This window comes from Panthera pardus, unplaced genomic scaffold (assembly GCF_024362965.1).
Source record: "Panthera pardus isolate Hobbes unplaced genomic scaffold, ASM2436296v1 HiC_scaffold_16, whole genome shotgun sequence".
NCBI lineage: Eukaryota > Metazoa > Chordata > Mammalia > Carnivora > Felidae > Panthera > Panthera pardus.
In genome coordinates this window covers 18,723,496-18,748,533 of record NW_026526721.1, presented here as the reverse complement: position 1 = coordinate 18,748,533, position 25,038 = coordinate 18,723,496, and the positions used below count along the sequence as shown (strand labels likewise).

Below are 25,038 nucleotides of genomic sequence, written 5' to 3'. Positions count from 1 at the left end.
TTAATTTATCGTCAGGGTAGCTAACACACAGTGTATACAGTGTGCTTTTGGTTTTGGGGGTAGATTCCCGTGATTCATTGCTTACATACAACACCCTGTGCTCATCCCAAGAAGTACTCTCCTCAATGCCCATCACCCATTTTGCCTCCTCCCCCAAGGAGTAGAATCTTTTATGGAGAGTAATATTTAAAAATGAATTGTAGAGAGCAAGATTATAAACTTTGACTCAAAGTTCCAACCAAGGGTATTACTTACTTAGAATAAAGCTCTTTTCAAACACTTGACATTTATTTAGGTATAGGAAGATTTTTTTTAAATCATTGTGTTTTTTTTTGTTCCTAAAATCATTAGCAACTGGAAAGTTTTAGGAATGTAATTACTGTTTTCTTAGGAAACTGTCGTTTCGGGTTTCTTTCTGCACATAAGGGTAGTCATTTTGCAATTGCTTGTTAATTCTGTGCAAAATTGAAATATGGCTGACTGGTCGTAGCTACTTTAAATCTCTTTGAAATATTGGTCCACATTGGACAGTTCCTTAAAGTTCGTTTTATACGTATCAGTTTTATATCTGGACAGGAGCTTAGAACCACCTGTTCATATATGTACAATCCCTTCACTTTTAGATTTTTCCAGGACTCTATTTTCCTGCTGTTTTGTTTTTGTTTTGTTTACTATTTCACATTTAAAAGCTGTCGATGAAATTCAAATTAATGAATTTATAGTAGTTAGAAGTCTGGTCAAATGGGATGTTCAAACTGACTAAAAGTATTTATTCTTGTCCTTTTTTAACAAGAATATTAAAAAGATGACTATATTTATTTATTTTTATTTTTTCTTTCAGTTGTTTGAATAATTAAGAAAGATAGTCACGTTTTTGGCTCCCAAAATTGTCAAATATTAACATTTTAAAATATTACAAGTGTTGGGGCACCTGGGTGGCTCAGTCAGTCGAGCATCCGACTTCAGCTCAGGTCATGATCTCATGGTTCATAGGTTCGAGCCCCATGTCAGGCTCTGTGCTGACAGCTTGGAGCCTGCTTCAGATTCTGTGTCTTCCTCTCTCTCTGTCCCCCTGCTCATGTCTCTCTCTCTCTCTCTCCCTCAAAAATAAACATTAAAAAAATTTTTTTTTAGTACTACAAGTGTAAAATACCTGGTACAAAAAGAGAAGAATGTAAAATTGTTTATGTTGATTACATGCTGAAATAACATTTGGATTCATTAAATGAAATTATTGTTAAAATAAATTTCACCTAATTTCTTTATTTTTTAATGTAGCTGTTAGAAAATTTTAAATTACATAGTACCCTGCATTATATTTCTATTGGACAGCTGCTGATCTAGACAATTGTAGCCTTCAGTTCTGGGAAATTTTCCTGTATTAGTCTTTTGATAATTACCTTCTGTGTTTTTCTTTTCTTTTCTCTGAAATTCCCGTTCAGTCTCATGGGCTGATCCTCTGTGTCTTTACTCTTCCACTTGTCATTTCTGTATCTGTCTGTACAACTTTGCCAAATTTCTTGTCTTTATATAACAACCTGTCCTGAGAGTTACTTTCACTTTACAAGGACTCTTGATATTTGTTTGTTGATTTTAGTATTTCGAGCTCAGTATTATGGATATCATGTTTTCTCTTACCTCTCTGAATATTTTCATCATTGTGTTGGGGTTTGTAAAAATTTGTTTTCCATTTTGTTATGGCATTATTTCTGTCTTTTCTGGGTTCTATTTTTCTGTTTATTTTTGTTTTTTTTTTTAGACTGAAATATCTGATTATTCCTGCTCATCTGTTCATTGAGTGAATAACTTTTTTTTAATGTTTAATTTTGAGAGAGAGAGAGAGAGAAAGAGAGAGAGAGAGACAGAGGTGAATGGGAGAGGGGCAAAGAGACAAAGAGGGAGACAGAATCCGAAGCAGGCTCCAGGCTCTGAGCTGTCAGCACAGAGCCCGATGCGGGGCTTGAACCCATGAACCACAAGATCATGACCTGAGCAGAAGTTGGATGCTCAACCAACTGAGCCACCCAGGCACCCCTAACTTTTTTTTAATGTTTACTTATTTTTGAGATAGCGTCAGCGGGGGAGGGGCAGAGAGAGTGGGAGACAGAGTATCCAAAGCATGCTCTGCACGGACAACAGTGAGCCAGATGTGGGGCTTGAACTCATGAACTCTGAGATCATGACCTGAGCTGAAGTCAGATGCTCAACCGACTGAGCCACCCAGGCGCCCCAGAGTGAATAACTTTAAAGCTAATTAGTTTGAAGCTCTGGAAAGGGTTTCTTGACCATACACAGGTAAAATGGGGTATTGGTCATTTCATTAAAAGATTTGAAAGTGCCAGTATGTATAGCTCTTTTTCCTGGGTTTCTTTAACTTTTCTGGAGAATTGGCCAAATACCTAACAGGGGTAGAACATTGCAGTGAGGATTTATGGTTGACTTGTATGTGAATGCTGCATTGTGGAAGTGGAAAGGGAAGGGCAGAGGGTCTCACTCTTCAGTTTGTAGACTTTTATTACTGGGATCTGTCCTCCCAAGATCTGTTTAATGTCTGTCACTGATCTTAAAGTGTTCCTGGGAGTGGGGGAAGGGTTATGGACATGTGTGTTGAGGGATGCTTCTGTTCAGTTGGCTCCTGAGAATGAAGGAGAGGCCCTGAAGGTTCTGACACCACCATACACTTAAAATCAGTCCCCTGATTTGTATTTCCCTGATGAGGAGCGACGTTGAGCATCTTTTCATGTGCCTGTTGGCCATCTGGATGTCTTCTTTTTTTTTTTTTTTTTTTTTTATTAAAAAAAAATTTTTTTTTAATGTTTATTTTTGAGAGACAGAGAGAGGCAGAGCATGAGTGGGCGAAGGGCAGAGGGAGAGGGAGACACTGAGTCTGAAGCAGGACCCAGGCTCTGAGCTGTCAGCACAGAGCCCAATGTGGGGCTCAAACTCACGAACCGTGAGATCATGACCTGAGCCAAAATCAGACGCTTAACCGACTGAGCCACCCAGGTGCCCCTGGATGTCTTCTTTAGAGAAGTGCCTATTCATGTCTTCTGCCCATTTCTTCACTGGATTATTTGTTTTTCGGATGTGGAGTTTGGTGAGTTCTTTATAGATTTTGGATACTAGCCCTTTGTCCAATATGGCATTTGCAAATATCTTTTCCCATTCCGTCAGTTGTCTTTTAGTTTTGATGATTGTGCCCTTTGCAGTGCAGAAGATTTTTATCTTCATGAGGTCCCAATAGTTCATTTTTGCTTTTAATTCCCCAGCAATAGCACTGCTTGGAATTTACCCAAGGGATACAGGAGTGCTGATGCCTAGGGGCACTTGTACCCCAATGTTTATAGCAGCACTTTCACCAATAGCCAAGTTAGGGAAAGAGCCCAGATGTCCATCAACTGATGAATGGATAAAGAAATTGTGGTTTATGTACACAATGGAATACTACTTGGCAATGAGAAAGAATGAAATATGGCCTTTTATAGCAATGTGGATGGAACTGGAGAGCGTTATGCTAAGTGAGATAAGTCATACGGACAAAGACAGACACCATGTTTTCACTCTCATGTGGATCCTGAGAAACTTAATAGAAGACCATGGGGGAGGGGAAGGAAAAATAAAAAGTTAGAGAGGGAGGGAGCCAAACCATAAGAGACTCTTAAAAACTGAGAATAAACTGAGGGTTGATGGAGGGCGGGAGGGTGGGTGATGGGCATTGAGGAGGGCACCTGTTGGGATGAGCACTGGGTGTTGGATGGAAACGAGTTTGACAATAAATTTCATATTAAAAATAAAGAAAGAAAGAAATCAGTCCCCTCATTTACCATGCACACCTCTTCTGCTACCTGGTGCCACCATGACCTGAGCCAATAAGGGGGTTCTGCAGGCAAGAAACTTTTCTTGCTATATCCTCCTTGAAAGATATATTAGGTCATAGCTTCTCCTGCTTCACTGGATTTTCACTCTGCTTATGATCTTCAAAAATAAGTTGAAAATCTGCCATCCATTTGTCATTTCCACTCATGGTCCTGTGAGTTTACTTCTTTTAAAAAATCCTTAACTATAATTTTACTAGGGTCTTAGAGAAAATAAGCAGGCGAATATGCATGGACAATTAGTTACGTTAAGAAGTCCTAACGTAGGACAGAAGTCCTAATGTTATTTAAGAAAACAAATCAGACTACTTCTATTTTCCCCCAACTTTTTTGATCTTGACACTTTCTTCATGTTTTTGTAAAATGAGGTTACTTGAATTTTTAAAGGCAGTTGTGTTTCAGGATAGCTTCTCTAACTTCCCAGAACTCCTTCATCTGTTATTTTCAATTAATATTAAAAAATGGAGCCAGTAGGGGCCCCTGGCTGGCTCAGTCAGAAGAGCATGTGACTCTTGATCTTGGGGTCGTGTGTTCAAGCCCCCACGTTGGTTGTAGAGATTACTTAAATAAATAAAACTTTAAAAAAGAGCCACTTGCTTGCTCAGTTCCTGCCTGTTCCCTTACTCCACTTTTATCTGGACCTCCTCTCTCTTTTTCCTTGGTGTTCCTATGCTACTCAATTTCGATCCCATTCCCCCCGGTTTCTCCTCATTGCGGTCCACTCTCCTGGATGTGATGCGCAGGCTCAGTTTTTAGAGCTCACAGATGCTACACTGCTCCAGCCCCTTCGCCTTTACCTCAGACCTTTGGGCTCTCCTGTTACTGGATTGGGCAGGACTGGTTGAGCTGCTGCTTTGGCTTGGCCTGTCGTGCTTTCAGTAAGAACTCCCTGGCTGTGTTCGAATTCTCTCGTGCTCAGAATGAAGAATGGGTCACATGTCCCTTTGCTTCCTCCCCGCTTTGCTGTCTCCTGCACAGATAACTGACACCATGAAGGTCTGTGACTGTTACAGCTTTGTCTTCACCTGTGTGTATTTGGGCTTTCCTGGGGATAGCTTGTCACCTCGTTTTTTTGTAAATATACCTGGATTTTTGGTTTTGCTCTCTAGTCGCTTTTAGTGGTGTTTTTTTAACATGTGCATTTAGAGACATTAAAAAACTTCACTGCCATCCTCCTCCCTTCACCTCTTTGTGAAAATTTCAAATAAAAAATCAGTTCTGTGACTATCAATCCTCTATTATGTTTGATTCATTTTTTACTATAAATTGGCTCTTGATAAGTACCTAAATGTTTTTTTCCCCACTTACTCCTATTGAATAGCCTGCAGCTTAGGGCATGTAACCAACGCTATTTGGATAGGTCATCTTCTCCATGCAGAAGTATCTGTATCAAAATTAATTCAGTCAGTATTTATTAAATTTATATGGGTAAAATACTCTGTTAGATGCCGGGGATACAACAATTAAATATTCGTACATGTTGGCCATCCTTTTCATTTGTGAATTCAATTAGATAGTAACAAATGTTTGGGAAAATGAATTTATTTGTATTTACTTTTTATAGATTTAACAAATTATGCATAAGGCATTGTGGTAAACGCTGAAGATACAGTGGTTTACAAGACACAGCCCTTATATTCAAGACCTTAACGTGTTACAGGGAAAGACAGCTGAGTAAACATGCAATTTTCATGTTGTAAGTGCCACCAAAGGGTAGAGATACAGGAGCACTAGCTTTTTACAAGAAGCAAAAGGGAGGGAAGGTTATGTTGTGCACATTTTGGAGAATAAGTTTAGCTCCTCAAAAGCCCCTTATGGATTTTTTTGGGTTTTTTTCAGTGCACCAAATTGTACCCAGCTACAAAATAATGTTTGAAACTTGAATAACTTAACTCCATTCTCTCTAAAGTAATCACATATTTTATTCTTCTAGTTGACCCATTAGAGAGCAATTTTATACCGTTTTTCTTAGTAAAACTCCAGACTAACAGATGTAAAACCAGATGAAGTCATTACAAATTTAGGTTGAAAAATTCAAAAGGAGCTGAGGAGAAAATACATCATTAAAACTTATTTGGGGGCACCTAAGGTGGCTCAGTCGGTTAAGCATCCGACTCTGGATCACAGCTTGGGCAGGTCACGATCTCACAGTTCATGAGATTGAACCCCGCATCGGGCCCTGCACTGACAACACGGAGCCTGCTTGGGGTTCTCTGCCTCCTCCCTCTGCCCCTTCTCGGTGCCCCCACCCCTCTCTCTCTCTCAAAGTAAATAAACTTTAAACAAATTTTTTTTTAATTTTATTTGAGTTTATATACTTTACTTGGGGAAAAAAAACCTGTCTGGATTTTATCTCCATATATATGTGTGTGTATATATATATTTATACGTATTGACAAATTAACCGTGAATTCATGTAGTGTCGAGATAGAGCTAGGCTAATGGTAATATTTTTCTCTTTAGATCCTATACAGTGGTCCACAGACCAAGTCCTGCACTGGGTGGTTTGGGTAATGAAGGAATTCAGCATGACTGATATAGACCTTACTACACTCAACATTTCCGGAAGAGAATTATGCAGTCTCAACCAAGAAGATTTTTTTCAGCGAGTCCCTCGGGGAGAAATTCTGTGGAGTCATCTGGAGCTTCTTCGAAAATGTATACAATTTAAGTTATTACCTATTTGCATTGTAACTTCAGTTTAATTTTATTTCGTTATAATTTTGTCTTCATTGTGCATTGTGATCATAGATAATAGCAATAATAATTAACACTTAATTGTATAAGGCTGTGCTGGGAGCTTTATATGCATTATCTCATTTAATCCTTCTAATGCCACAGATCCTTACTTTCCCTATTTTTTAGATAGGAAAGTGAGGCTTAGACAGCTCTCTTAGCTCTCTTGTACCGTCTCTTAGACAGTACAAGGCTAGGGAGTGGCAGGGCCAGGATCCAAAACCAGGCTGGTGAACACTAGAATCTCAGTTCTTAAGATGCTGTGCCGCATACTTAGCTCTCTTCATAAATTTTAGTCATTGACTTTTATTTCATCCGTCAGTTCTTTCGTTTACTGTTTATCTTCTAGAAACTTAAGATTGTCCACAGATGTCATCCCTGTTTCTTTTCATCATTAGTGGAATTAAATCTTCTACAATTTCTTTTAATTGAATGGGATCTTAAGAGAAAGAAGTGTAGGGGCGCCTGGGTGGCTCAGTCGGTTAAGCGTCCGACTTCAGCTCAGGTCATGATCTCGCGGTCCGTGAGTTCGAGCCCCGCGTCAGGCTCTGGGCTGACGGCTCAGAGCCTGGAGCCTGCTTCTGATTCTGTGTCTCCCTCTCTCTCTGCCCCTCCCCTGTTCATGCTCTGTCTCTCTCTGTCTCAAAAATAAATAAATACATAAAAAACCTTAAAAAAAAAAAAAAAAGAGAAAGAAGTGTAAGTGTGCATCCCTCCATCTTGAATCGAAAGCAGCTGGTTGTAAGTGTTTCCATGTTGGCTCCACAGACATTATTATTATGATTAAGTGACTATATACAGAAATTAGAAACTACCTGGGTGACCAACAAAAAGCTCAAGTAAATGCAAATAATTTTGTTTGAATTTTAATCCATCTTAATCCCCTTTAATCCAACAGTGACTATCTGTTAAAATATTTTAGCAGGAACCTGTTCCCTGACACCCAGTTTAGAGGCCAGAGATGCTAGCCAGACACACATACTTTTCAGAATGGGTGAACAGGACAAACTCTGACTTTGGTTTTGTAATGGTGTATAAAGGTACCTGGTAGGGTTTATTCTGTTATGTGCCCAGTAAAAGAACAGCTCAGGTTGGAGGGATTTTACATAGTAATTGACCGCCTGGGGTGCATTCTCTACTGCTGAGTAAGAAATGAGCTCTGGAGACAGGGTTTTTCCTTCACTGATTATAGTTTGTCTCTTTTATGGAATCTCTTAAATATTAGAGGGAAAACGTATCTATGACACTGACTCACTACATTCATTACATTTACAGGGTTTATTTCCAGTTTTTCTTAATAGGTAAAGAAATTAAATGTTCTAGTTGAAGTTTTGTCCTTGATTTCACGGTTTTTTTTCTCCTTCGTGCCTTTCAGATAAATAATGAAAACTCTTGAATTGTTTCAGATTTTTGGCATATGAGTCATGTTTACTGAAATGTTTTCATATAGGAACTCTAAAGATTAGGACAGGACAAAGACGGTGCTTAGACTGCAGTTTGATTTTTCTCAGATTGGCAGGTTTTCTCTCTCCCCGAGGGCAGCACTTTGTTGTGGCTGTCTGGTTCTCCTAGTGCTTCCCAAAATCTTTAAAGCTCATTCAGCGACTTTTCCTGGTATGGGGAGTAGAGGAATCTCGTGTATCTGTTCATTCATTTCCTTGAAGTGGAACGGGTCTTCCTCAGAAAAACTCTGCCCTGGAATTTTATTTTCAAAAGTAACAAATCCCCACAGCTTAGATAAGTATCTTGCAAATTCCTTGCTTATCTGGCCATGGTTCTTTGCTTTGTCCTGGCAAGGAAGGTCCCATCTGGTTTGGGATCCTAATGCCCAGTTCTGAATTGGGGGATTGGTAGGCTGATGTGTAAAGGCTATTTCTGGCAGATTTTCTGTAATTCACAAGCCTCATTTCCCAGAACAGGCTTTTCTGAGCACAGTCAGGTACTCTGGCCCGTCTTGTAGCGTGAAGTCTATAGCATATGTCTTACGAACCCAGCATCTATCATCTAGTCGTCCTCCGTGATCTTTCAAGAAGAAGCAGTGTTGCACAGATCGAGCTTCTTCTTCATTTATGTTAGATTCTCCACCTGGGTCACCCCCACCTTCCTGCAGTTCATATGGAAACTTCACCAAGTCCTGCTGTACTCGCGAGGATAATTAGGAATATTCCATTACTGACAGCTTTTTGAAGAGCCTCTTGAAATGCTGTCACCAAAGCCAAAGCTCTCAGTTTGCAGAGGACCTCCTTTAGGAAAAAGAATTGCCTTGTATCTTTAGTGTCTAAAGTTTCTTCATAAAACGGATTCATTTCACCCAGAGCGCTGCCTCTTAGGATGATTCTTTTGTACGTGGCCAGGATTTGAGGGCTACAGTAGAGGAATATGATAGGTAGTCTGTGTGGTCTTGAACCCAGTTTTCAAAACCTCCTCTGTGTTGTGTCTTAATCTTGAGAGTTCCCAGGAGACAGACCAAACTCCATTCTGAGACTCAGAGCTTAGAAGCTGATCTTACAGGTTGGTAACACATGGGTTTTGCGATGGTGACTCCGTTTTGCCTCTTTTTTTTTTTTAAATATATTTTTTAAATATTTATTTATTTATCTTTGAGAGAGAGAGAGAGAGAGAGAGCATGGGAGTAGGAGGTGGGTGGGGAATCCCAAGGTGGCTCCACACTGTCAGCACAGAGCCCAGTGTGGGGCTCAGTTTCATGAACTTGTGAGATCATGACCTGAGCTGAAATCAAGAGTCAGACACTCAACTGACTGAGCCACCCAGGTGCCCTTCTTTTGCCTCTTTTTAGGCTAGGGCATCTGTGTTCATTTAAGCCACAAATGGAACAATTTCTGTTTCAGTAGCACTTTGCTTCTTCAAGGTGCCTTTATAAGATTTGGGGGGAAATCTACAAATGTAGGGCACGGATTTTTCTTCAAGAGAGACAACAGTTCTTGAGGAGAATGCTCAGAACTAGGAATCTGGATGAAATAGTAACATCTTCAGTTTCTGGAAAGTTAAGCTTTGTTTCATGCATTATGCTTTTTGTTTGTTTGTTTAAGTTTATTAATTTATTTTGAGAGAGAGAAAGCACAAGTCAGAGAGGAGCTCTGAGAGGAAGAGAAAGTCCCAGGCAGGCTCTGCACTGTCTACACAGAGCCTGACACAGGGCTTGAACCCACAAACTGCGAGGTCATGACCTGAGCCGAAGTCAGACACTTAACCAACTGAGCCACCCAGGCACCCTCGGCATTGTGCTATTTGAAAGCAGTTTTCTTTAATCCTCATAACAACCTTGTGAGGTGATGGGTGGGGATATCTCATTTAAACATGAAGAAATTAATGTTTAAGTTGGTTGAATAATTTACCAAAGTCACACAGCCAGTAAGTGAGGGCTAAGATCAGAACGAAGATCTATCGAGGCCAGTCCCATGTAATTGTATAATCCCCCAAACTCAGGACCCCCAAAGAAAGCTCCCTTCTGACAGGTAGGGTTTAGACTTCTTTTTAGTTTCTCAGCGCTTCCCAGTTCTGTGTGCCTGGAACCGGGCCCTGGCATGGTGCCCTAAGTAGAGCTGCGTTGGGCGCCCAGGCTCTAGGACTCACTCAGTACACAGGCGATTGCTGGTAGGAACAATTTCAAGAGAAAAGAATCCAATCCATGATGGACACTAAATAGGTTGAAGTGTTAGAGACTGGGAAATAGGAACTCTTGTTTAAGAAATAAAGAATAGGGGGCACCTGGGTGGCTCAGGCAGTTGAGCGTCCGATTTCAGTTCAGGTCATGATTTTGCCGTTCGTGAGCTCAAGCCCCACATTGGGCTCACTGCTGTCAGCGCAGAGCCCCCCTCAGATCCTCTGTCCCCCTCTTTCTCTTCCGCTTCCCCGCTTGTACGTTCTCTCTCTCAAAAATAAATAAATCTTTAAAAAAAAGAAAGGGTAGCATTTGAGTAGGGAACAGCAACAGATGAGTGATGAATGGTTCTCTAAAGGGTTATATTAGGACTTTTTACAATGTAACTCTCATATGAGAGCTATATTCGTAACCATTATTACATTATTTGATTCACTTGTGACTTTTAGGACCACTACAATTTTATTGAAAATTTAGCTATCTTTAAGAAGGAGCCTTTATAAAATTAAAGCAATCTTATTCAAAACTTTTATCCAGTCTGTTAGATTAATAAATTATGAAGATCTGTCATCTTGACTGAGGATGTACATCTAAAGAATGTAGATCTAAGCCATTTCAGTGTGGTGTATATAGTCTCATCTTTGATCTGATCTTGAAGAGTCCCCTGGTTTTATACAGAAGGAGATATAGATACAGATATTTATGTTTAGAAAACCGTGATTCTCTGAATAACTTTTCTTACCATTCAAAGAATTAGAGCTTTCCATCTGCTACTTGTCTTAAAAATATCTTTTCCTTGCAAAGTGACTATCAAGTATTTCTTAGGTTATTGTGCCAATGAGTTTTGTTGAATGCTTTGCTTTTTTGTTTGGTTGGTTGGTTGGGGTGGGTTTTACTAACTTGAGTTTGATTTTCTGGATTTAAATATAAACAGAAATTTTTATGTATGTTCTTCAGATGTGTTGGCAAGCCAAGAACAACAGATGAATGAGATAGTTACAATTGATCAGCGTGAGTATTCATGCACATAACATGTGGCCCATTTGTCACAATTTTTTTTTTTTAATTCACTGCAAGGTAATAAAAAGAAAAATTAATTTTTAAACTTTTGATGAAATATTTTAGACATACCAAGAAATGAAGTATAACCATTTATGTACACCATAAGAATTAGAACTTTTATATATCGCGTTAAATGACTGTCCTGAATTTGGTGTTTCTTATTCTGTGCATATTTTATATTTTTATCAAGTAGGTAACCACACTTTATAGTTTTACACATATTTAAACTTTTTCGGTAAAATGATCATAAACTGTACATATCCTTCTGTAACTTGCTTTTTTGTTTGACAGTTATGAGACCCATATCGATACTTGGCGGTGTAATTTCATTCATTTTCACTGCTGTTAAATATTGTTCTTAAAACTCTGTGACTGGCACTGAATGAGTGTTTGTAAGAATGAGTGTGAGATTCTCTATCCCAGGAGTTCTATGCTTCCCACCTGATGAGGGATTACTGTAGCTTTTCTCAAAGTGGGGGCAGGGGTTTGCTCTCACCAGCAGTGCATGGGAGTTCTCCTTTGTCCGTATTTTCTCCAACATTTGACACACTGTTGTTAATGAAGAAATATTTTGAAAACAAATGTTTTCATAATTCTTTGCCTAACATATACACACCACTAAGTTAATTCCAAATAAGATCAACACTTACTCCTCAAGTTAAGATTTCAAACCATACAGCAAACATCATACCTTATCCCCTGAACTTTTTTGGTAATTTTGTTCAAAACTGTTGTGGATTAAGGCTTTTTTGAAACGAGGCCTTTTGTTGAGCTAATTAGAGGGGCATTAGTAAAACTAACTGCATTCTGTGTCTTTCAGTAATTTTTTTCACTGCTTGTTGTGGAAGAGAAGAAAATTTCTCCTTGTTTTTCTTTGCAGCTGTGCAAATTATCCCAGCATCCGTGCAGTCTGCTACACCAACGACCATTAAAGTCATAAATAGTAGTGCAAAGGCAGCTAAAGTACAGAGAGCTCCTAGGATTTCAGGAGAAGATAGAAGTTCTCCTGGGAACAGAACAGGTATTTTTGCATTACCTAATGGTATTTTTAAAATTTGTCAAATTAATGTGTATTTCATTTCATTGTATGAAAATGTGAATATGCTATTTCCCTGACAGTATTTAAACAGCATTTGTAAACAGATGTATTTTTAGCATGGCTGGGAAGGAATGACCCAGAGAATCTGTTTGTTGTCTTTGGCCTGCTGTTAAATTCATAGCACTGTGGTCAGCACTTGTCCTTCTTGTCCATGTAGGAAACAATGGCCAAATTCAACTATGGCAGTTTTTGCTAGAACTTCTTACTGACAAGGATGCTCGAGACTGCATTTCTTGGGTTGGTGACGAAGGCGAGTTTAAGCTAAATCAGCCTGAACTGGTTGCACAAAAATGGGGACAACGTAAAAATAAGCCTACAATGAACTATGAGAAACTAAGTCGTGCATTAAGGTAGGCGATGATTTTTTTTTTCTTTTTAACATTAAACCTTTCTAAAAAATGACCCCAGAAAGCTAAAGGTTTTACATTTATGTTAAAAATGACTTTTTGCAAAGATCTTTAGTGATAATTTTGAGGAACAGTTTCTTTAAAAGATGATTCCAACCTTATTTGTTTTTATCTGGTTGAAAAGAATATATGTGTTTAACTGTTTAATCTCTGAGTTTTCTGTCATTTACCTAACAGATAAAGATGCTGCCATTTGCATAGGTGAATTGAGTGTAAAGTTTAGCAAAGATGCAGATATTTTCCCTTTTTTATAATTAGGTGCAAAAGGTCGACCCATTCCTCTATTTTTTCTTCCCCTTCAACCTGCCTAACTCTGAATATCCAACCTTCACACGGAATTGGAATAGAATAAAATTATTTATAATATCCCATAACTTGTATGAATTTTTTTGACAGAATTACTTTCAGAAATTATGCTTACTACAGTGGGAAATTCAGTATGTTCATTTAAGTAACTGAGAAGTGGGATATATAGAAATATCATGGAATTACTGTCTTTTTTTTGGAAGAGTGAATATAGTGTAAAATAGCTTTGCAATTTACCTCTGTATTTCTAAATAATATGCTTTTACTGCTACTTCATGATTCACTTGAACATTGTGAATTTCACACTGAGAGATTATGATTTACCTCCCATCACTACACGCGCACGCACACACACACACACACACACACTTTCTCCACTCTCTTGTCATTACATAATTACATGGAAATTGTGGTTAGATCAGTATTCACAGTTACAGGATCATGATCATGTGAGTACTGTTACAGGATTATTTACTTTTCCAAAATAGCATTCCTAAGTAACTAAAATGCTTTCTTTTCAATGTGCTTATCACTTATTTAGTCTCACACACTTTGCCAGCTATCTAAAGATCCTTTCCATATACTTAGAATTAAAACTTTCATTTTTGATGGTTGCTATGAATGTATATATACAAGTCCCTTCAAAATTACAGATAAAGTATTAGAATTAATCATTAAGATGTCAGTTCTCCCCAGATTGATATTAAGTTTCAATGCAGAGACCATCTGGATAAGTTTCTTTGTAGAACTTGACATGCTGATTGTAAAACATATATGGGAACATAAAGTGCGCAGTAAGCAGGGCATGTGAGGGAGGAGAGCAGTGCGGGAAGTGCTGGAAAGCTTCGACAGTAAGACAGCGCATGGCTTGCCTCGGAGAGACGAACAGACTGGAGGCTACTACAATGGAGAGCCCACATAGAGCCAGGTATATAAGAGGATTTGATTTAAAGATGGCAGTGGGGGAAAGACTTGCTTCTCAATCAGCAGAGCCAGGACAGTTGACCATCCATATGGACAAAGGGAAACTTGAGCCCTTCCTTATACTATACTAGAAATCGGTTCCATGTAGCAAGTCGATAGGAAAACTAGAAAAAATAGGCAAGAGACTTAAATAGACACTTCAGAATTTAGATGATACAAATGGCCAGTGACCATATGCCGTGGTGCACAACCTCATTCGTAATCAGGGAAACTTGGTTGGAAACCACCATAAAATGGCACAACACATAGCTTCGAATGGCTGAAATTCAAAAGATCACTGGTACCAGGTGTTGTGAGCATGGGGGTGCTTCTGCACTTTTGGTAGGGACGGAACCTGGAACCCAGCGGTTTCTCTCCTAAATATTTACCCAACAGAAGCGTCTGCATATGTCCGCACACGTGCTCATAGCAGCATTATTTATAATATCCAGAAACCAAGTATCCATCTGCAGGAGAGTAAATAAATGAATTATGGTAAACGAGAGTGGACTGTGTATCCAAGAAAATGAACAAAGCTACAAGCGCTGATACAAATGCAAAGTCAAAGAATCAGACCCAAAAGACTATATATGATTACATTTATAGTGTAAAGTTCAAGAAACGAAAACTAAATTGCAGAGTTTAGGGATGCACTTTTGGGTGATGAGAATGTAAATACAAGCCATGAATTATCATCATGCAAGAGGATTGGATTGTGTTTACCTTTTAGAGTAAAGGAGGGGTGGTGATTTCTGGGAAGGGCCTTGGAGGGATTCTGGGGGCTGGCAGTGTTCTGTCTCCTGACCTAGGTTGTAGTTAACAGGCGAGTGTTCACTGAAATAAATCACTGAGCTGTTCACTTGGGTGTGCTTTCTGTTTATGTAATATAGTTCACAATTTAAAAGGTTAAAAAAAGACAAGTTTAAGAAAAATCCTATCCATGAAAATACAGGTATTGTGTACCTTTCGACTTCATTGTAGAGAGGGTACAGATGTGATGCTTGCTATTAGGTGTGGTTGTATGATGCGTCTAGTAGATTGAAAGACACGTTAAGTAAAATTAAATTTAGTGTTTGTATTCTTTATCCGTTCTTACCAAGAGACAGAAGATTATACCAACTCCGTTTTTCTCCTTGACATGTAAAACCACTTTCTTCTTTTATTTTACTTTTTTCTCAAGTGTCTGTTACAGCCTTACGTATTATGTAGAAATTTTCTTGAGAAGCTGAAATACGAATCTCATTTTAAACTGGGTGACAGGAAGTTGGTGGTTTTTGGGCTGAGATCTAAATTCTGTATTAACGTGATTGACACAAAAGGAAACACAAGAACTGTGCCCACCCAGTGTGTGGTCTTTCTTACTGAGAGAGTCAACGTGACTGACTGTGACACTTTTGCTCTTCTGGAATTAAAGAAAAGTGACTTAATTTCCTGCATATAGATCCGCCTTTTCACTAGTGGACTCCTGATTAAATTGAATGACTTCTGTAATAAAATCCTGCCAGCTGTGGTAGTTTACACCACTGGTATTTGGGCAAATAGTCATGCCTTTCATAACTGCTCATTGTCAGATTGGTACAGATGGGCAGTGCAGTTTTACAACAAAGCCTTCACATTCCACCTGCCCAGATAAGTCTTGACTTACCTTTTCCCTGTTATTGGAATTGGCAGCGCATGACAGGAAATCAGGTCTGTTTTTCAGAGTATAAATCTAGCTCTATTTCCATCTCCATACAAACCAGCAGTAAGCTAGACTTCTAGAGGGTTTCCCACAGAGGCAACTCTTGTTTCTTTATGATGTCCTCTTTCCTGGTTTTCTGTATCCCGTCTTTCTTCTGGCCTTTTACTTCTACTTTTGAGGCTCCCTTTTAGATTCGGAGAACTTCTCTCCAAGTTGAGCCTTTACATATTAAAATGGTGATGGTGAAGGTGTGGCTGCATCACAAAGGATTTTGTACAATGCAGAAAAGAAGGGGACATTCCCACAATTCATTGAATATGTATATTAAAATTTTCTTCTTATTATATGGGTTCTTAATTATTGACATAGCTTATACTTTATAGAGGGCTATGTGCCAGTCATTGTGTGCCAAGTAAGCACTTTGCAAAGATAATCCTTTTAATTCTCAACAATTCTGTGAGGGTAAGTACTATTTTTAACCTCATTGTATAGATGGGGAATAAAAACTTTGCGGGGCACCTGGCTGGCTCAGTCAGTACAACATCCAACTCTAGGATCTCAGGGTCATGAGTTCAAGCCCCCCATTGGGTGCAGAGCCTACTTTAAAAAACAAAAACAACTTAGAGAAAATTTGGCTTTCCTGTGGTCACAAAATCACAAAGGTAGTTAAGTAGAGATGCTGGGTTTTGAATCTTGACATTCTGACTCCAGGCCCTTGTTCTTAGGTTCTGTGACCACTCCCACAGTTTTTTGTTTTGTTTAACATTGTCTATTTTTAAAGTAGTATTTTATCATAATTGTGGAAATGTGTTGAGCATTGAAATTTTAGTAAGTCATGTTTTGAAGTTTGCTTGGACCATAACTTCAATGTTAATTGCTGTTGGGGTAGACGCGATACTCTACCAGGCTCCTGTTTATGGAAGAATCTGTGAAATATCGTAAGTAAGAAGTCCCAATTCTGTATTTTTTACATGGTCCCAATGTGTCCTTCTCTTTTTAAAGGTATTATTATGATGGGGACATGATTTGTAAAGTCCAAGGCAAGAGATTTGTGTACAAGTTTGTCTGTGACTTGAAGACTCTTATCGGATACAGTGCGGCAGAGTTGAACCGCTTGGTCACGGAGTGTGAACAGAAGAAACTGGCGAAGATGCAGCTTCACGGGATTGCCCAGCCGGTCACGGCGGTCGCCCTGGCCACTGCTTCTCTGCAAACGGAAAAGGATAATTGAGCCCGGACCTTCTGGGAGCCCAAGGTCTTTCTTAAACGTTAGAGCAAGTGTTGCTCTTACCTTTATTACTGAATTTGAATCTTCTTTTATTTCTAGACTGTACAATCTGATGCATGATTTTTTTATAAATGTTTCATACTCTTGTGAATTTGGATCTTTTTACTTTGAAGCATATATTTTAGAATACGTGTATGTTAAGGATCACCACAATGTCTTCAGCGTGAAGTCAGGCTCATTGTGGGATAGTTTGGTAACAGTCAGGAAAGCTAAACTGGTCAGTATTAATGTCTAGCCCTACCAAAAATAGCCAGTAGCATCTGAGGATGAAGAATGAATGAAGTATCTCCAGGAAACAGTCTGGCTTAACTATTTTTGAAAATATAACTGTTTCCCCTCTCTGCTGCTTTAGATGTTGCTTTACATAGAACCAGAAAGTGGAATTTTTCACAGCTACAGCATGTGTGCCTGTTTCATCTAATCAAGCAGAGCTAAAATATTCGTATCAAATAAAACTATAATATTAATAAGTTACTAAACTGAGAGCATCAAGTTATTAAAATAGTTTATATATTTGCAAGCAAAGGACAATAAGAAGTCGACTGGCAGAAGAGCACTGCCGAAGAAGGAGATCCAGGTTGAAATCTGGCTTAACTCCAGCTAATTTTAAGGATTTTCTGTATAGATTATTCATAATGTCAGGCCAGGATTTAAATTATTTTAAGAGAGGCATTTAATTCTAATAAACCAACTATTACAAAAATCCTGAAATGATCTCTGTTTTTCCTGTCAGAGATTGAAAAAACCAGAAAGGTATACCTCAGCCAGAAAATAAAAGTGTGGTTTAGTTTGGTTTGGTATGGCTTGCTTTGTTTCTTTGTTTTCATTGCCTATTCTGCCTGCAGGTGTATTATGCAAAAGCAGCTTATAGAGCATTGTGTTTCTGATCAAAGGAAGCCTTGAAATCAGTCTGCAGTTAACCTTACCTTTCGAGACAACAACAAACTAGTTGCCAGTACATTTAAAAGGAAATTCTGACCTCCAGTATAGGCAAGTCTTCTCTCAAAACCAAATTTCCCATCTATTTAACTTTTTCCTTTTGAATATTATATATGTGTGAGTACCCATATATCTGTATACATGTCCAATTGACCATTTTGTTGTATGTATAACTGTACACATATATGAATACATGATGATATTCAAAAGGAAATGTATCTTAAAAGACAATACCTCATTTTAAAAAAATTTTTAATTAAATGATCCCCATATCTATGAAAACGTCATCACAATCCAACACTAAACAGAAATCACTAGAAATGTCTTTCTTTTTTGCTTGGTTTCCTTTCTTTTTTTCTTTTTGTTTTTTGTTTTAAGGCTGCGATACATGAATCATGAAAGGAGATACTGGCAGAGAGCTTTTTAATCCTCTTAGAGCAGGAGATTGATTCTCAGATATTTCTTTATGCACCTTCTCCCTCATCATTTCCTTTATGGCCATCTCCCTGAACAGCTTTATAAAAGCTCAGCTGATGCTTTTGTCTAACCCGGAGGAAAGGCGGTGGTAGTGAGTCGAGGAGGCATCGCTAGCAGTCGCTGCCACCAGAACCAGATGGTCGTTTGTGTTGAGCCGTAGCAGGAGGCGAATTTAGGAGCAAGCAGGAGAGGAAGGATCTTCTTTTCCGGTCACCTCAGATCGTGACTTGAAGTGCTGTGGCTGGAGGACTGCGTAATGTCGGTCCCTTTATATTATCAAGTCATTTAAGGCCCCCCGGTAGATGCCGGAAAAAAATAAAACTTGTAGCTTCTATTTTTACCTTTTTATAAACACATACAGAAGAGACTGACAAACTATTAGTTTAATTTGGGCACGGCGACTGTAAGAGTATCTGAGTAGAATGACACAGGAAGTCCTGTGTAGAAGCTCCAGGTTCACGTAAGAAATAGATCACTAAAAAGGTTTTGCCCCATCTTCTGGTCTGGAGAGTTGACACGTTGCTTGTAGTTGTAAAACCATGAAAAAGTTTACTCTTCTGGTATATTATCAGCAACTTAAAAGTTTTGACTTTAACATTTAAAATGCTTTTGCGGAGACATTATTTTAAAGTTTTAGCAAAGATGACAGACTTCCTCTATGTTGCAGTTATCTGTATATGTGTATTTTAAGGCAAGGAACACCCACGTTCTTTTAGATCCTAAAGTCAAACTATTGCTTCTTTTCTCTAAGTCCTCAGGTTCCTTTTTTTTTTTTTAAATACATCCTACCCATTTTTCTTCCTTTGGCGGTTTTTATTCCCCATTATCACTTGAACAAGGATCATTCTCCTACAGGATCAGGTGCTATTTCTTTCTTCTTCACCTGTCATCATCATTCGTATACTGTAACATAGGTGAAGTCATGAGACTCATTTCCCCAGTGGAGTCAAGAAACTCGAGTGACTTTTTCTCAACTTACATACTAAATTGTTCCCATCGTCCGTGTTGAGGTTACAAATCATCAGAAAGCCAGGTAGTCTCTTCTTTTATTGAAAGATAACTTGTGTCGTAAGAGAAAATAGAATTCATGTTATTCACTCCTTGCTGTTCTTATGAATAAATTTTCCATAGGAGAATTTACAGTATACTTAAAGGAAGAAAGAATCATTGGCCATCTTTTCTACCCTCTAAGTACAAAAATAAGGAAATGCCCGTTTTTGTTTTAAAACTTGTTTTCCGCATGAGGTTCTCCCTGAGCCAACTTTCATGCATACCTAGCCCGAAGTTGGAAAATGCGTGTTGATACTAGAAAGTCAGACACATTAAACAGAAATGCCATGTGGTTGACCTTCACGTGGAACGACCGGCTCGACATGTTCGCGTGTGTGCATCCATGTCCGTTAAGTACTTGTTTTTCTCTCCCGATTAATGGGGACACTCGAGTATGATACTCCTTTCAAGGGCTGTACCTCCCATCACTTTGGGTGAGGTCAGCTGTTTTCCATACTCATCGTTTTATGCTACCGCCTTTTAAAAAGAACTAGTGTATCTTTGAAATAGCACAAAAATGTTTTAAGATTCATAATTACCAAACAACCTGTGACTAACTTGATGTCTTCACATCTAGAAGGTGTAAAAATATTGATATTTCAGTGATATTTCACTTGCTGCCAGAAAAAAAAAAATATTCTCAGTCTTTTGTAAAAGGAAGGAGGATTTTTGCCTACATTTTTACTCTTTAAATAAAGACACTTATACGGTCATAATAACAATTATGTATTTCTTTGTGGGTTTTATTTTTTTTGTAATTTTACATAAAACAGTTATTTTCTATTTTTACTCAGATAAAATATTTGTGCATAAAATGTAAAAATAGTAATATGAGAAAAATAAAACTATTATACAGTATATTTCTGTGTTTTTGGAAGTTTTTTTCCCTGCATAAAAAAAAAAATGGTTGTCAAATTCCTGGAATATTGGGTTGGAGGAAAATATGACCGTCTACATCTGCTGTATTGTGCATGAGTCCCATGTACTTAACTATCGATTTGGGAAGAACTGACTCCACAACTAAAATTAGATGTTACAGTTTAGTCTTTATTTTTTAAGTTTATTCATTTAGTTATTTTGAGAGAGAGAAAGAGCAGGAGTGGGGGAGGAGGAGGGGCAGAGAGAATCCCAAGCAGGCTCCACACCATCAGCTGTCAGCGCACAGCCAGATGCCGGGCTCAAACTCACGAACCAGGAGATCGTGACCTGAGCCTGAGTCGGCTGCTCAATCGACAGAGCCACTCAGATGCCCCTAGAGTTTAGTCTTTATGAGAAAATAGATGAAATCGCATCCACAGAGCCAAACGGGTTTAGAACAGCAACAGAAGAAATGGTGACACTGTTAGTAATTGTCAAAAGGCAAGCCAACGATTCTTCAGGTAGAGGTTCTTGGTAAGCCATTTTTTTTTTTTTTTAAACTAAAAAGAATTACCTGTTTATGTTGCCTGTGTGACAACAAGACACTTCAGCCAGGACCAGAGTATACGGAATCAAAGGATTCAGGGAAAAACGTGCTGTATGTTATTTATGGTCAAGCCAAACTCTGACATGCTTCAAAAATTACGGCTTGGTGAAATGAACTGCTTTAAAACACAATCTAATTTTACTAAGCTTGAAGTCATGAAAATAATCGGAAAATTAGGTGCATTTGTTCTCTCAAAACACTGGCTTTTTGTGTGTGTGTACGACTCGAAAGCTTCATTTGCAAGCCAACCACTTGTTTAAAAGGTTTTTTACTACTAGCAAACTGATTGAAAATACTAACTTAGACTGATTTTAAAACCTCTGGTGAAGGACCACTTTTTTATTTCCAGTGTGTCAGAGACCGAAACTCTTACATAAAACTCTCAGATGCATGAGTAGAGGGGTGGAGGACATGGGAAATTGTTTAAAGGGTATAAATTTTTAGCTTTGTAAGACGAAAAATTTCTGGATATTGGTTACACAAGAATGAATATACTTAACATTACCAAACTGTACACAGACATGTGGGCAAGACGGTAAATTGTCTACTTTACCACAATATAAATGTTTTTTTGAAAAACGAATCACAAGAAGAATTTAATAATTCCATGTAACTCACCATATTACACAATACAGGGGGACAAACCTGATCATCTCAATAGAGGCAGGAAGAGTATCCAGTAAAATTTCACATCTGCTCCTGATAAAAACTGAACAAACTAGAATTAAGAGAACTTCCTTAACCTGATACAATATCTCTGAAAAACCTGTAGCTAACTTCATACGTAATAGTTTGTCTTCCTTCTAAGATTTGTGAAAAGGCAAAGAGATAGAGCCTGTAAAATAAGAGAAAGCATACCGATTAAAACAAAACAAAACAAAACAACTACAGTTAGAGGCTCCTTGGTGACAGTTTAGCATCCGACTTCAGCTCAGGTCATGACCTCACCGTTCTTGGGATTGAACCCTGATAGTGCGGAGCCTGCTTGGGATTCTCTCTCCCTCTCTCAAAATGAACTTTAAAACCACCACCACAACAATTAGAATTAATGAAAACAACTAGAATTAATCAATGAATTTAGTAAGGTATGGTACCAGGTCAATGTACAAAACTCAATGTTATTTCTACATGCTACCAACAAATAATTGGAAATTGAAATTTAAAAGTTCTCATTTACAATAGTATTTTGAAAACATGAAATAATTAGGGACAAATGTAACAAAATTTGTGCAAGACTCATCCAACAAAAACCACAGAAACTGCTAAGAAACTAATGAAAATCTGAATGGAGCGGTATACCGTAATTGTGAATTGGAAGTCTTAATTTTGTAAATGTTAACTGTCCCTAAGTTGGTGTATAAATAGTGCAATTCAACTCAAAATTCTAGGAGTCTTTTTTTGTAAACGAGCTGATGGTGAAATTTATTTGTAAGTGCAAATGACCCAGAATAGCCAAAATAATTTTGAGAAGAAATTAGAGTAGTGGCATTATGTAAACATTTGCTATTTAACACCACACTACGGGGTGCCTGGGTGGCTCAGTCAGTTGAGCATCCTACTCTTGATTTTGCTCAGGTTGTGATCCCAGGGTTGTGGGATCGAGTCCCAAGTCAAGCTCTTCACTGAGCGTGGGGCCTACTGAAGATTCTGTCTCTCACTGTCTCTCTGTGTCTGTCTGTCTCTTTCTCCCGCTCTCACTCCCTTTCTCTAAAAAAAAAAAAAAAAAATTAAAAAAAAATGTTTTAAGTTGCTAAACTTAAAAAAAAAGCTACAGTAATTAAGATGTGGTGTTGAAATAGGAATAGACACGACCAATGAACAGAATAGAGTCCAGAAAAAGACTCACACGTAGATAGTTAATTGATTTTTTGGCAAAGGTGCCAAGGTAATTCAATAGGGGAAGGATGGTCTTTTCAACGAATGTTGGAACACTGGATATGTTTATGGAGAAGAATGAGCGTCACTCCCTACCTCGTATCACACGTAAACATCAGATGGATAAAGAAACAGATCGTCAACCTAAATATAAAGACCAAGACACAAACATAAAACGAAATTTTCATGATCTTGGGGTAAAGATTTCTTAGATAAGATAGAAAAAGCAAAAGCATTAAAAAGTCAGTAAAATCGGGCACCTGGGTGGCTCAGGAGTTGAAGCGTCCCGCTTCCGCTCAGGTCATGAACTCACGGTTCCTGATTTCAAGCCATATAACAGGCTCTGTGTCGACGCTGCAGAGCCTGCTTGGGGTTCTCGCTCCCTCTCTCCCTGTCTCTGTTTCTCTCAAAATAAATAATTTTTTTTTTTTAGGTCAGCAAAATCAACTGCATCACCGTTTGTTGAAACCTCAGTTTTTTGATAGATCATTTTAAAAGGCAAAACACAGACTGGGAAAAATAATTGCAAAACATAATCTTACAAAGTTCTTATTTCACAAAACTATAGAACTCCTAAGAGTTCATGGCCAACAGGTTTCAACAAATACTTCACCAAAAAAAATGATATACAGACATCCAGCAAAGCATATGAAAGCTAAAATTGTCGAAAATTTAAAAAGTCTCACGACACCAAGTGCTGGCGGTGGCATGGGCCCCGTGGAAAGTATGCACATTGCTGGTGAAAATGTAAACTAGCACACTTCTTTGGGAAAGGTAGACACATTTTTGTCCCAAGCCAGCAATTCCAATCCTAGGTGTTTACCTAACAGAAACGGTTATCTAAACAGAATACCTATTGAAGGACTGTATACCCGTGTTTACAGCACTTTATTCATAATGGCCCCAAACTGTGAACAATCCAAATGCCTGTCGACAGGGAACTGAATAAATTGTGGAATACCCAGACAGCAATAAAAAGAACTGAGCCCCTCTAGGAAAGGCGTATCTCATCTCTAAGGACAGAAGGCAGATCAGTGGCCACCTAGGGCTGGGGATGAGGGTAACTTTCTGTATTGGGCACAATGAAATTTTGAGGGGTAATGAATATATCCCTACATTATGTTTTGTCAATGATTCCATGGCTGGAAAAATTTGCCAAAAACTCATTTTTTTTTTTAATGTTTATTTTATTATTTCTGAGACAGAGAGAGACAGAGCATGAACGGGGGAGAGGCAGAGAGAGGGAGGCACAGAATCGGAAGCAGTCTCCAGGCTCTGAGCCATCAGCCCAGAGCCTAACACGGGGCTCGAACTCACGGACTGCGAGATCGTGACCTGAGCCGAAGTCGGACGCTTAACCGACTGAGCCACCCAGGTGCCCCTCCAAAAACTCATTTAAATGTACATTTAAAATGGCAGGCATCAGGATACCTAAATTACACCTCAACGAAGTTAAAAACTGAATGCTAGAAAAACAAAATGAAAAAGATTAAAGTACATATCCACTTAAAAAAAAATTTTTTTTTTCCGGGGGGCGCCTGGATGTCTCAAGTCGGTTAAGCGTCCAACTTCGGATCAGGTCATGATCTTGTGGTTTGTGAGTTCGAGCCCTGCATCAGGCTCTGTGCTGACAGCTCAGAGCCTGGAGCCTGCTTCGGATTCTGTGTCTCCCTCTCTCTCTGCCCCTCCCCTGCTCATGCTCTGTCTCTCTCTGTCTCAAAAATAAATAAAAACATTAAAAAAAAAAAAAAGAAATGGAATTTTAAAAAAAGCAAAGAGGGGATGATTAGACAAATCTGCGGTATTGTATTTTTTAAGTCAAAATTTTTGGTGTCGAGTTCCAGAAATGGCAGGATTCCCATCCTGCTAAGACATTATTCAGGGACTCAAAATTCATCCTCACCTTTCTTGTTCCACAAGCTGAAAAAAAGCAGCTGTCAAGCAAAATTCTTATGACAAGTTCTTGTCAAATTCTGAGAACCAAACGAAGCAAAGCAGTGAAGTCTGAGAGCAGTTAAGTTTCAGGAGAATTTAGCAAACAGGAAGTCAAAAGGCTTTCAGAGGTGAAATCTTTCAGCTGGGTGGATTTAGGGCTGACATATTCCCTGATATGTACTGGATAAACTTTCATACTGCTGGGGAAAACATTCTCTCCTATTTATTTCCTGAGTAAAAATGATCTCCTCTCATCCC

General features: G+C 38.5%; 1 protein-coding gene and 1 long non-coding RNA gene across 3 annotated transcripts in view; one reads left to right on the top strand and one right to left on the bottom strand.

Annotated features, from left to right (window-relative positions):
- The window catches only part of GABPA (GA binding protein transcription factor subunit alpha), a 40,323-nt gene extending 19,960 nt beyond the window's left edge, over positions 1–20,363 (top strand). For both annotated transcript variants that reach the window (XM_053903174.1, XM_053903173.1), the window contains exons 6-10: positions 6,339–6,533; positions 11,191–11,244; positions 12,176–12,316; positions 12,552–12,744; positions 16,754–20,363. In XM_053903174.1, the coding sequence (XP_053759149.1) occupies positions 6,339–6,533; positions 11,191–11,244; positions 12,176–12,316; positions 12,552–12,744; positions 16,754–16,982 (812 nt within the window). In that variant the 3' untranslated portion in view covers positions 16,983–20,363. The remainder of the gene's footprint in view (positions 1–6,338; positions 6,534–11,190; positions 11,245–12,175; positions 12,317–12,551; positions 12,745–16,753) is intronic.
- The window catches only part of LOC128777238 (uncharacterized), a 157,053-nt gene that overhangs the window by 110,189 nt on the left and 21,826 nt on the right, over positions 1–25,038 (bottom strand). The window lies entirely within an intron of this gene.